Source organism: Dendropsophus ebraccatus, chromosome 1, assembly GCF_027789765.1.
Source record: "Dendropsophus ebraccatus isolate aDenEbr1 chromosome 1, aDenEbr1.pat, whole genome shotgun sequence".
NCBI lineage: Eukaryota > Metazoa > Chordata > Amphibia > Anura > Hylidae > Dendropsophus > Dendropsophus ebraccatus.
In genome coordinates this window covers 45,279,551-45,292,415 of record NC_091454.1, presented here as the reverse complement: position 1 = coordinate 45,292,415, position 12,865 = coordinate 45,279,551, and the positions used below count along the sequence as shown (strand labels likewise).

The 12,865-nt window shown below is 42.7% G+C and overlaps 1 protein-coding gene across 9 annotated transcripts in view; it reads left to right on the top strand.

Annotated features, from left to right (window-relative positions):
- Positions 1-12,865, top strand: part of TCF7 (transcription factor 7) — a 186,830-nt gene that overhangs the window by 112,555 nt on the left and 61,410 nt on the right. For all 9 annotated transcript variants that reach the window (XM_069970182.1, XM_069970168.1, XM_069970134.1 and 6 more), the window contains 2 exons: positions 1,882-2,014; positions 6,959-7,049. In XM_069970182.1, coding sequence (XP_069826283.1) covers positions 1,882-2,014; positions 6,959-7,049 — 224 coding nt within the window. The remainder of the gene's footprint in view (positions 1-1,881; positions 2,015-6,958; positions 7,050-12,865) is intronic.

The window sequence follows — 12,865 nt, the reverse complement described above, 5'->3', positions numbered from 1 at the left end:
GGTCACGGCTCCTGTGCTGTAATCACTCTCCTCTGTGGTGTAATCCCGCTTTTCTGGGTGTGATTCCCAGGCCAGGAGCCTGCTTCATCATTCAGAGAGGGGATTACAGTGCAGAGGGGAGTGACCTACAGCTTGGGAGCTGTGACTAGTTAGGGGATAGATGCTGCCCACATGCCGGGTTAGCTCTGATTTACATACAGCGCAGGAAGGAATAAAGCTACATTTTCAGGGAAACTGAGGCAATGACAAGAAAAAACTGTAGCATGCTTCATAACATCATTATTGTAACTAAGAACCCTAAATGATCATTAATGGTTCCCCTTAAAGAGGTTATCGAGGATTAGAAAAATATAGCTGCCGCCTTCCAGAAACACTGCCATTTATGTACTCAGTTTGTTTAAGGTATTGCAGCTCCAGTCCATTGACTTGAAAGGAACAGAGTTGTAATACTACACACAGCCGGAGGTTAGGTGTGGCACTGCTATGGTTCTTTAGGCCTATGGTTTTCTAGCAGTTGCAGAACATCTCATTTTATTGAAGACTACTCTCCTTCACCTGCTTCAATTCACTCCCTGTCTGCTCCTGTTTCTGTAGTTTCATTCATCATAAGGCGGTAGATGCATCTGTGGTCCTAAATGGTGCCATCACTCAGGGGGCAGGGCTAGAGCCCAGAGATTCAGGCAAGCCTACTGTGACATCAGAGGATGAGCTGGGGAGCTGTAGAGGTTATATATTTTATTTTCCTACTATTTTCTATTCCTAGTTAGTGGTAAAGTATGCAAAAACACACTGAAGTCAGTACTATGTCCCCGCTCACACTATGAAATCGGAAACCGGATTCTGCCTTCAATCTCTTTGAATGGGAAGGCTCTCCCATTCAAACACATAGGTGCCGAATCCTGCCTTCAGAGTCGATACAAGGGTGCCGATTCCGTAGTGTGAGCGGGACCTTAGAGATAACACTACAGTCATGGCCAAAAGTTTTGAGAATGATACAAATATTAATTTTTAAAGTCTACTGCTTCTGTTTTTGAAATGGCAATTTGCATATACTCCAGAATGTTTATAAAGAGTGATCAGGTTAACAGCAATTAGTTGCAAATTCAATATTTGCCTAGAAAATGAACTTTATCCCCCAAAACACATTTTAACATCATTGTAGCCCTGCCTTAAAAGGACCAGCTAACATTGTTTCAGTGATTGATCTCCAGCCCTGTCCTCATCAACACCCACACCTGTGTTAATTGAGCAATCTGTCATGATTAAGTAAGAATGACACCACTGGACACTTTTAAAGGAGGCTGAAGCTTGGCATCATTGTTTCTCTTCTGTTAACCATGGTTATCTCTACCCTGCCCTCCCAGCTGCGCATGCAAGTGTATGGGGAGAGAAGGGCTCTAAAGTTTTATAGCAGTTGCTAAATGCTCATTTGGTAAAACCGCTCTTGGCTGGCTCCCTTTGTACAATGGATGCAGTAGGCCCCAGATGGACCCCAACAATGTTGTATTTGGAAATGTTGTCGTGGAGTTCTAGCATAACAAGGTGATCAGGCAATAAGGGAGAACGTTGTCAGGGAAATTTCTGCCCTTCCAGAGTCATCCATGGAAAACATTCAGCATTTATAGCAGCCAGTATTCTTTTGAGAGGGGTGTGTTTTGTTCTTGCCAATCAGATGCATATCTTGAGACTGGTCTTATGCGAAGATGGTGGTAATACATCGTGGCTGCTGAAAATAGTGCTTTGTGCTCATTCCAAGATTCCATTGAGTTTAATAGTGATCTGGGAATGCTGAATTTAATATAAACAAGAAGTGCTATAGTTCCATTTATAAATAATGTGTAATTCCTATGGTTATAATTCAATGTTTATTTTCTCTTTTAGTCAAGTAAGGTTCCTGTGGTACAGCCATCGCATGGGGTCCACCCACTCACGCCTCTCATTCCATACAACAACGAGCCATACAGTCAGAGTTCTCATTCGCCACATCTTCCTGCAGACCTCAACCAGAAACAAGGTAACTTTAACCCAGTAAAGAAATAACCATGATCTTTCCAGATAGACCACCTTCAGTTTTTGGCATCAAGTTGTTTGAAGGGCTGCTGCACACACCTGATTGCTGGGGCCATTTGTATCTGTGGCCTGGTACTACCTACTCAGTTAGGCTGGGTTCTTGCAATACGTTTTTACAATACATTTTTTGCAAAAAATTGATGAAAAAAACAAATGCATTTGCGTGCATCCGTTTTGATCTGTTTTTCCATTGACTTCCATTATTTAAAAAAACTGATTAATGGTGCGTTCACACCTACAGGATCTGCAGCTGATTTTCTGCAGCAGATTTCATTTAAATAACTGAACACAGCATCAAATCTGCTGCAGATCTGCTGCAGATCCTGTAGGTGTGAACGCACCCTAAAACAGATCAGGTTTTTTTTTTTTTTTTACGGACACAAAAATGAGGTCGACTATGTTTTGGAAGTCAATGGAAAAACAGATGCACACAAATGCATCTGTTTTTCATCTTTTTGCAAAAAATGGATTGCATGAACCCAGCCTTACATGCATAGGATTGAGATGTGGAAAGCTGCAGGAGCTACGAAAAGGTATGGTACTTATGTGCCCATTAAACAAGGTATGCAGCATTTATTTAGCACCACTGCCCCCCCCCCCCCCCCCCCCCCCAATGAAGGTGAAGGTGCTAGGAATTGGACTTCCATCATTCTGATATTGATGGCCTATTCTTAGGCAAACTTTTTTTGTACTGGTGCCTCCCTAACAGAGCAAAGTGAGTCAATTATGTTCCTAAACCATATATTGTTTCAGTCAGGGAAAGGACTGTGCAGTTTATAGTGACTTTTTTGTAAAATCTGCCCCTCCAGGAACTAGGGGGCACCTCACAGTTTGAGAAGCAATGGGCTAGGCCACTAATACTAAAGGGAACCTGTCAGGAGTTTCATGCTGCTATAGACAAAAATTGAGGGGGTGGGGAGAAGTTGACTGAGACTGCCCTGGTGACTCGCCCAATCTCTCTCCTATATAGAAGGATTTTCTTTGCCACATCATTTCACAACACATCAGGGGCCTGTCTTCATTTTCATGCTGCCTGTGCTTCACAAAGCATGAAACTCCTGACCCCTTTAAAGTCCCATAAAACTTGGTGAGTTTATGGATGAGTGAGATGAGTGATAGGGATGTCCGGGTATTTAACTAGAAATGACTGCGCCCCACAGCAAACTTTGGATTGGGTCCCCGACCACACCCCAGCCCCTACCCCAAAATATCGAGATGTCTAAAAGGACCCTTTATCTAAACTCAAACAATCACACAGCTACCAAATAACACCATTGTGTAATGAGCTTTACTGTATGAAGGCCTGGGATGACAGGCAAGGGTATACTGAGTGACCGGGCACCCATGGTTAAGACCCCACTGTTCCCTAGAATGGTTAACTCTGCTGGTAAGGAAGGACAGGGAACAGTTTGTGGTGGGAAGAAGTTTTATAGAACGATGACCAAGTTTGGAAAGCATTTAAAAAGTAGAGTGTTCCTCCTATCAGTTGAGGTCTCGGTTGCCAGACTCCAACCAGTCTAACTTTTACCACATACCCAGTAAATAGATGATAAAAGCTAGAAAGCTTCTTTAAAGGAGAAGTCCGGCGAAATTTTTTATTAAAGTATTGTATTGGCCCCCAAAAGTTATAACAATTACCAATATACTTATTACAAAAAAATCACATGAAGTGCTTTTTTTTCCTGCATTTACTATTGCATCAATGCTTCACTTCCTGGATAAATGGTGATGTCACAACCCGACTCCCAGAGCTCTGCAGGCTGTGGCTGCTAGAGAGGATGATGGCAGGGGGATGCTCAGTGTCCCTCCAGTGCCCTGTGTCCCTCAGTGTCCCTTTGACATCATCCTCTCCAGCAGCCACAGCCCGCACAGCTCTGGGAGTCGGGTCGTGACATCACCATGTTATCCAGGAAGTGAAGCCTTGATGCAGTAGTAAGTGCAGGGAAAAAAATCACTTTATAAGCATTTCCTGTAATAAGTGTATATTGGTGATTTGTATAACTTTTGGGGGCCAATACAATACTATAGGTACATTCGATTTAACACGACCCATGGATAGATCTGCGCCGACACAGGGAAAACTGTGCCTCGGTCCATTTTTTTTGAACCGCGACCCGGTTGCCATGTACAGCGCCGTTCTATCCATGGGTACTGGGCCAGGGCTGAAGCACTGGAGGCAGGCCCGGCCGCTCCCAGTGGGATGAATCCCCCGCCCCTCTGACACTGCTCCGTTAGAATCAATGGAGCCGCGTCATAGAGTGGAGCGGCCCGGCCCGCCTCCAGTGCTTCTGCTTCGGCTGGGTACGCGTGGACAGAAGAACGCCGTACCATCTTCCTGATGGTACATTCGCTTTAATGTTTATTTTTATGTGTAATAATAGTACTATGTGAAAGAAATAGAACACTTACCAAAGCAGTCATTGACTAAAACTTGTTGCTGTTCAGAAATTGGTTTCTTATTGCTGGACCACTGCATGCAAACCATTACGTCACCATTTGTTTAAAAAAAAAAAAAAGTTATATTGCATTATAAAAAGTTTTGGGTGGGAAACAAATTGTGCTACACACAGGGACACTAGATATTGTTCTTAGAAGTTAGATAAACTGTGCCCAAATCGTCTAGGGCTACCATAGATTGATACAGAGTCAGCATAGTGATAACCATGCAGTCATTACCTTGTTTATGAGCACATTTAAAGGTGTTATCAGGGTAACAAAAACAATGAGTGGGAGAAGAGTGCACGGCAGCAGCTTGTTCTACTGATAGGTCAGGGTCTGAACACTCAGATCCTGACTGATAAAAACTCTTGATATGTGCCACATTAAGAGTTGTTTTTTTTTTTTATTACAGATGTTCTATTCCAGTGCTGAGGTGAAAGAGTAACATGCTAGCCCTGTGTTTCTACCAAATGTATGGTTAGAGGTGTTGTCTGGCAGAAAGTTATTTTTTAAAGGATGAAGACTTGGTGAGAAAAAAAAAAATAAAAAAAGTAACTGCCCTGCTCACTAGTTAAAGGGTAGTAAGAAGAATATGGAATATAAACTTTACCTAAACAGTAATCTGTTTAATGCACTAAACTTTATCCCTAGAACCTGTCCGGAGACTGCTGGGTAGCAGACTATCACTCATATGCTTATCAACAGAGTGATGTGAGTTTGATGATTCAAGTTTGGGAATGGTTTATTAGAGGAAATATTCCTTATCCTGGTGTTGCAAACAGCACTTTGAAAATAGACCGTGCAGTTTTTATGTAGTTTTCAAAGCCCAACCCAGAAGCAGGGAGAAGAGGTCTCTTCTTATTATTCCTCTTGAATCATCTTCTGGCTTTGGCTTCAGAAAACTGAATGGAAAGCTGCCATAAAAACATCCAAGTATTTTCAGAAAACTGTGTGTGAGGATCGCATAGCCAGTAAAAAGTAAGAGCCATAAACAACTCATAATATGCTTTGCATGGGTTGAGGATAGGAAGTAGATTTTGTCAGCAGGTGAAGAGCGATGTGTTCATGTGGTGATGAAAATGGAAAGTGCATCATACCATAATTGAGAGCAACCAGTCATCCTTTGAAAAAAAACTGTATAAGACAGGAAACAGTCTTGCTGCAACAGCTATGTATTTGGCTTGCCCCTGGATTTCACATACGCTGACAGGAGTTTGCCCACACATTGGTAGGAGGCTGTGGTCACCCTCAACTGCATTTGTATGTTAACATATAGTTGTAGCAAAAAAAAAAGCAATGCGATCTACCAAAGTAGTGTAGATGTAAAATGTCCATATGACAGTTGTAACTACAAAACAGTGGAACAAGGGCATATGGACATGATATGTTTAACTTTGGCAGGACCAACCTGCTTTGGCCTTTAGGACCTGCTATTCCAAGAGCCATAAGTTAATTTTTCTGTTAACAAAGCTATATGATGATTTTCATGTTTACGCTGTTTGCCCTATGGTAAAACTGACATGTTATATATGTTCAAGGCAGTACGATTACAACGAAATGCAACTTATATAACTTCCATTTTATTTGATGGCTTTTAATTTTAATTTTTTTTTAAAGTTTTCATTTGTTAATGTTCCTTAAAATTGCTCTATTACTACCCTTTTATAACACTTCTATCCATTGGTGAGGGGTCATTATTTGTGCTGTGATCTGTGCTTTCTATCATATATGCAATTTTTTTTTTTTTTTACTACATTGATCTCTCATTGAGGACAAGCACAATAGATCACCAAGCTGGGACGAGCGCCATTACGGGGAAGGGCCTTGGCAGATCGGATGCAGGGACTGCTCCTGTGCGATCGCGTCGGGGGCGACCCCACTAGTGCAACCCCCATCTGAACTCCCCTAGCCGAAACAGGACGTACATGTACGTCCTTGGTCATCAAGGTGTTAAAGGGGGCTTTAAAGGAAATGTCATCTAGATTTTTATTTATTTTTTTTAACCTGTTTTTATTTTGTAATTGCAAATTTTTAAAATATTTTGTTTATTATGAAGGCAGCCATATTGCCAGAGCTGTATACGTAGAGATGTTTTACAGTGAGTCTCATGGGCGTTGGAGATGAACAATCGATATCTTTGGTTGAGTTTTGTAGGCATGCTCTGGGTCCTGTACAGAGAACATTGTACAGGGAAGGGAAGCGAGGTATCCCCCATTGTAAATGGCTTGGTTCTGTCGGGGACTGTAAAATTTTGCTATGGGGATTTATTAGAGAGCGCTGTCAGACTGGAAATTATTAGTGGTGCGTGAACATCAGAAGTGGCGCTGTGCGTGGGAACCGGGCCGCGGTTCAAAAATTTAAGATTTAAATTTAAGAATTTAAGACTGGATGCTCACTGTTCTACTGGTTGTGTTTTATTTTCAGTTATTCTATGCTTTTTGTTTTATAGGTGCACACAGACCTCCTCAAACACCAGATCTTCCAGCATTTTACCCTATGCCTCCTGGAGGTGTTGGACAAATATCACCTTCAATGGGATGGTAAGTGTACAGGGATTTCATTATAAACCTAAATAATAAACTAACTTTTGTGCTGATGACCTGTCAGATGTTATAGTATTTTAATAATGAAGCTGAACGTTAGTCTTTTACTGCTGCCTAAATCTAGTATAAAATAACTTGTACCGGTGTGGGACAGTTCCTTGGAAATGGTGACACACAGTTATCAGTTTCACCCTCCAGGAGAATGTGCTCTAGAATTTGTGCTTCATGGGAAATGGAGGTGTTTACTGAAACATACAGGCCAGGTTATTGCTCTACATTTCATGCAATCCAAAGAAAAAATATTCCACAGATGAAATGATGTCACAGATGTATTTTGGCTTTCAAGTGTACCTTTCATTTCTGGTAACTTTCGGCATACTGGAGCAGTATTTCGGAGCAATATGCAGCTTGCAGGTGTACTCTCTAATTTTCAATTGTCCCTAATTTCTAATCTGATCTCCTATACATTTTACATACAGAGAAGAGGCGATTCTGCCCCTTCGGGAGTTTAGATGACATACTAAGAAACAGCAGGAGTATGGAGGACATTATAGAGCAGTACTAAGCAATGTAATCTGTGATTCAAGCATTTTTGTAGACTCTCCATATCTCCCCCTCACCACAAACTAAGGTCTATGCCATTTTTAATCCCCCCCCCCCTTATCCTCCCCGACATGTCATGATGCTGGCATATGGAGGAGCTGTGAAAATATTAATAACAACTTGAGTCTAAGGCCTCGTCCACACACCATGTACAGCCTGTGATATATAGTCCATTTGCTGGCTGCATATCTTAGACTAATTCATAATTCATTATGATGCAGTGAGATCCCAAACGGCCAAAGCACTACTCTACGAGAATTCCTCATAGGACCGAGAACGTGAACATGGCATAATGAAGGCCACAAAATGCATGAGCCTAGACCCAGCCCTTTCCATAACACATGGGGGATGTTAAAGGGGGGATGTTAAAGGGAACCAATCAGCACGATTGATTCTGGGAACCATAACACATAGTATAGTATAGAGCTACTGTGCAGCTTGCGGCACGTACCAGCCGATGCTGCAGCAGTAGCTTTAGTAAGGAGAAAAGTATTCTGATACGTACTGCAAGCTGCATAGTAGCTCTATACTATGTTTCTGGGATTTTGGGAACCATATCGGCACAATTGTGCTGATTTGGTTCCCTTTAAACACTTAAGTAAAGATGTAAAAAAAAAATCTTTTGCTTGTGGTAATTCCTGAGTTTTAGGGGGAGATTTATGAAAGGGTGAAAAATTTAGACTGGCGCAAACTGCCCAAAGCAACCCATTACAGCTCCTCATTCATTTTATCAGAGCTGAAAGCTGAGCTGTGATTTGTTGCCATGGGCAGTTTGCACCAGTCCAAATTGTACACCCTTTGATAAATCTGGACCTCAGCGTTCAGTTGCCCAAGTATAGTGACTTTTAATAATTTATGTCTTGTTTTCTTAAATCAATGTGTTAACCCCTTAGCAAACCATGACGTATCTGATACGTCATGGTGCCGCGGGGGGTGTTCAGAGCAGGGTCCCGCCGGGACCCCGCTCTGAACGGCGCTGATCCTGGCTGACACGTGCAGCCGGGCAGTGCCTCTGTTAGCCGGCGCGGGTCCCGTTGCCGCGCCGGCTAATTAAGCACTTCAATGCAGCTGTCAAACCTGACAGCTGCATTGAAGTGCTTTATGCACACTATCCCTGGTGTCTAGTGGGTCGGATCTCCCCCCCGCGATGCGATCGCGGGGGGGAGATCCGTTCTTCTGCCCGTGCCGGGCCTCAGCGTCGGAATGACGCTGATCCCGGCTCGGCAATAGATTGCTATGGCCTGCAGCAGGCCATAGCAATCTATGACCAATCTAATCGATCTTTGCTGTGTATATACACAGCATTGATCTCTATGAGAGATCAGTGCTATGTATATACAAGCCCCCCAGGGAGGCTTCTAGTCCATGTAAAAAAAAAAAGTAAAAAAGTGTTTTTATTAATAAAAAATCCCCTCCCCTAATAAAAGTCCAAATCACCCCCCTTTTCCCATTTTATAAATATAAATTAATAAATAAATAAACATATTTAGTATCGCCGCACACGTAATCGCCTGAACTATTAATTAATCACATTCCTGATCTCGCACAATAAACGGCGTCAGCGCAAAAAAATTCCAAAGTGCAAAATTGCGCATTTTTGGTCGCATCAAATCCAGAAAAAATTTAATAAAAAGTGATCAAAAAGTCGTATATGCGCAATCAAGGTACCGATAGAAAGAACACATCATGGCGCAAAAAATGACACCTGACACAGCCCCATAGACCAAAGGATAAAAGCGCTATTAGCCTGGGAATGGAGCGGTTTTATGGAACGTGTATTTGTTAACAATGTTTTGATTTTTTTAAAAGCCATCAGATACAATAAAAGTTATACATGTTATATATCGTTGTAATCGTAACGACTTGAGGAACATGCATAACAAGTCAGTTTTACCATAGGGCGAACGGCGTAAATGCAAAACTCCCCGAAATCAAAACAAATTCGTTTTTGTTTTCAATTTGACAGCGCAAATGATTTTTTTCCGGTTTCGCAGCATATTTTATGGAAAAATAATGCCGGTCATTGCAAAGTACAATTGGTTTCGCAAAAAATAAGCGCTCATATAAGTCTCTCGGTGAAAAAATGCAAGCGCTATGGACTTTTAAACATAAAATGGAAAAAGCAAAAGCGCAAAAACGAAAATTGGCTTTGACCTTAAGGGGTTAAGCTCAGTACATAAAGCTACATGGTAAGGCAGAGAATTGTCGAAAGTACATTATTTGATGTAACTAGTGATTATGTGGAGATAGTTAAGGTAACTGAAGCCTTCCTGGAGAGCACTAACTCTTTAGTTGTGGCAGCTTTCGTTGTCATTAGTGAATGAGAGAGAGAAATTGCTGGAACTTTAATAATTGTATACAGACCAGGTGGTTGTAATAGTTTTCCTTTAGTCTTGCTTTTCCCTAGGTAGACCTTACACTGTAGAGGAACAGGATGATGCCCTGGAACTTTTCCTAATCAAACTGTATTGGGTGCAGATGGCTTGCCTGGGGATTTCTATAAGGGTGTTTTCAAGCTTGCAGTAATGCAACGTGAATGGATAGTTTCATTTCCTTAAAGGGGTAGTGCGGCGCTAAGAAATTATTCACAAAATAACACACATTACAAAGTTATACAACTTTGTAATGTATATTATGTCCGTGAATCGCCTCCTTCCCCGTGTCCCACCATCCCCGCACGTGTACCCGGAAGTGTGGTGCATTATACATACCTAATCCGTGTCGCGCCCGTCCGCCATCTTGTGCCAATGATGTCATCTTCAGCCGGCCGGCCGAACTGCTCCGACCGTCCCTATTGCCGGACGCCCTCTGCAGCGTCATCAGATGCTCAGCCGCGATTGGTTGAGCACAGTTACGCTGCAGAGGGTGGCCGGCATTAGGGACGGTTGGAGTAGTTCGGCCGTCCGTCCGAAGATGACATCAAGATGGCGGACGGGCGTGACACGGATCAGGTATGTATAATGCACCACACTTCTGGGTACACGTGCAGGGGTGGTGGGACACGGGGAAGGAGGTGATTAGCAGACATAATATACATTACAAAGTTGTATAACTTTGTAATGTGTGTTATTTTGTGAATAATTTCACAAACCACCCCTTTAATTGATCATTTCATTGCAGTTCTAATTTAATTGCCATCCAGCCTTCCTTCATTCCACAATTAAACTCTCTAACTGCACATACACTAATGGTCTTTTACATGGAGAGATTTATCTGACAGACTATAAAGAGAGAACAGATCATAAAGGAAAGAGTGAGATTTCTCCTCTTTTAAAATCTATTCCTGGCTTTGTCTTAAAAAATCTGTCAGATAAATCTCTGTGTAAAAGCACCGTAAGGGTGCGTTCACACCTACAGGATCTGCAGCTGATTTTCTGCAGCAGATTTCAGTTAAATAACTGAACACAGCATCAAATCTGATGCTGTGTTCAGTTATTTAAAGGAGAAGTCCGGCCAAAATTAATTTTTGATATGTTGTTACTTATGAAAAGTTATACAAATTTCTAATGTACATTAATTATGGGAAATGCACATATACTGCTATTTCCCTTAATTTAGTAGATCAGGAAGTGTTAGAAATATCTCTGAAGAAGTGACGTCACGACCCAGGGTGTAATTCCTATGGAGTGTCCAGCAGGGGGCGCTCTCTATATAGAAGTCTATGGGACTTTATTGTTTCTATGGGTTTCTATGTAATGTAATGTAATGTAGTGTACAGTGCTTTATTGAATGAATACATCTATGGAATACTTTGGGGAGCAAGTGTCCTTGCTACCCAAAGTATTGCATAAATGTATTCATTCAATACATTCAATACACAGTAAGCCCGCCGATCCGCCGCATTCCCGCCGATCCGCCACACGCTGATCCGCCGCATTCCCGCCGATCCGGACCATATACATTGAACTACAGCTCCCATCATCTGCTTCTAGTATGAACAGGTGATGGGAGCTGTAGTTGGGTAAGGGATATCACATGCCGCCGGGCGCAGGGGGGAGACGCTCAGTACACAGGAGCGCTCCCCCCTCCTCCTCCTCCTTCCGTGATAACTTCCGCCTATACCAATGCTGAGTCCCTGCCTGGCCGCCGCTCTCCGCTCACATATACCGGCTCCCGGCATCAGCGCGGACACCAGGATGCATCGGGAGCCGGTATGTATGGGGGGGGAGAGCGGAGAGCGGCGGCCAGGCAGGGACTCAGCATTGGTATAGGCGGAAGTTATCACGGAAGGAGGAGGAGGAGGGGGGAGCGCTCCTGTTTACTGAGCGGCTCCCCCCTGCGCCCGGCGGCATGTCCCAAAGCCAGGAACGGACTATAGAGAACAGGTCATAAGGAAAGACTGAGATTTCTCCCCTTTTCATATCCATTCCTGGCTTTGTTTTTACCAATTGCATCCACAAATCTGTACGTGTGAACAGACCATTAGAGTTACCAATAAATTCTCCTGCCACAGTTTTTGCAAATGTTTCATCACTGACTTGATTCCTCCACGATTCAATGAAGTAATACTGGGTAATATCTCTAAGCTGGGTAAATACGATTCCTAAATCTTATTGGCCATTGCTGTGTACAGATGTGAACATGTTTGAGTACCTGTCATCCGTGTCTGTGGGAGTTTGGGTCTCCATGGAAGTCTGGAACACCCAATGTGCGCGACCCCCATCATGATCAAATGGTCTCATGAGTGTTTGTAGCCATAGAGACACGAACTTCCTCAGGCAGAGTGGAATTCACCGCTGGTCCGGCAGCAGCCCTGATGACAGGTACACTTTAAAGGGCTCCTAGCTATTATTTTTCAAGTGATCTATGAAGACCAGATCAGCTTTATGTCCAACCAATCGGCCTCCCATAAGTATTTTTAAATTGTTCTTCAATTTTCCAGTGAAACACAACAGCTTTGGGCTGTAGGATGGCGTTCTCGTACTATGCTGGTGGAAATATGGAATGTGGAAATATTTATTGGCCATTTTGTAAAAAGTTGACATTGACACTCTGTTTATTGCCTGGGTGAAGTTGACTTGCGCCTAACTTGAAGCAAGGATTCGGGCTGAGGGGAGGTGATGAAGTACTTTGCAATGCATAGGGGCACTATTTGAGTACTGTTGCACCTTCTCTTCACCGTAGTTACATAAACACTGGCCCATAATGAAATTTCCTTGTAGAGAAATAGAAGAAGTTTCTTTGCAAGGGGTAAATTTGGCTTACTTGTG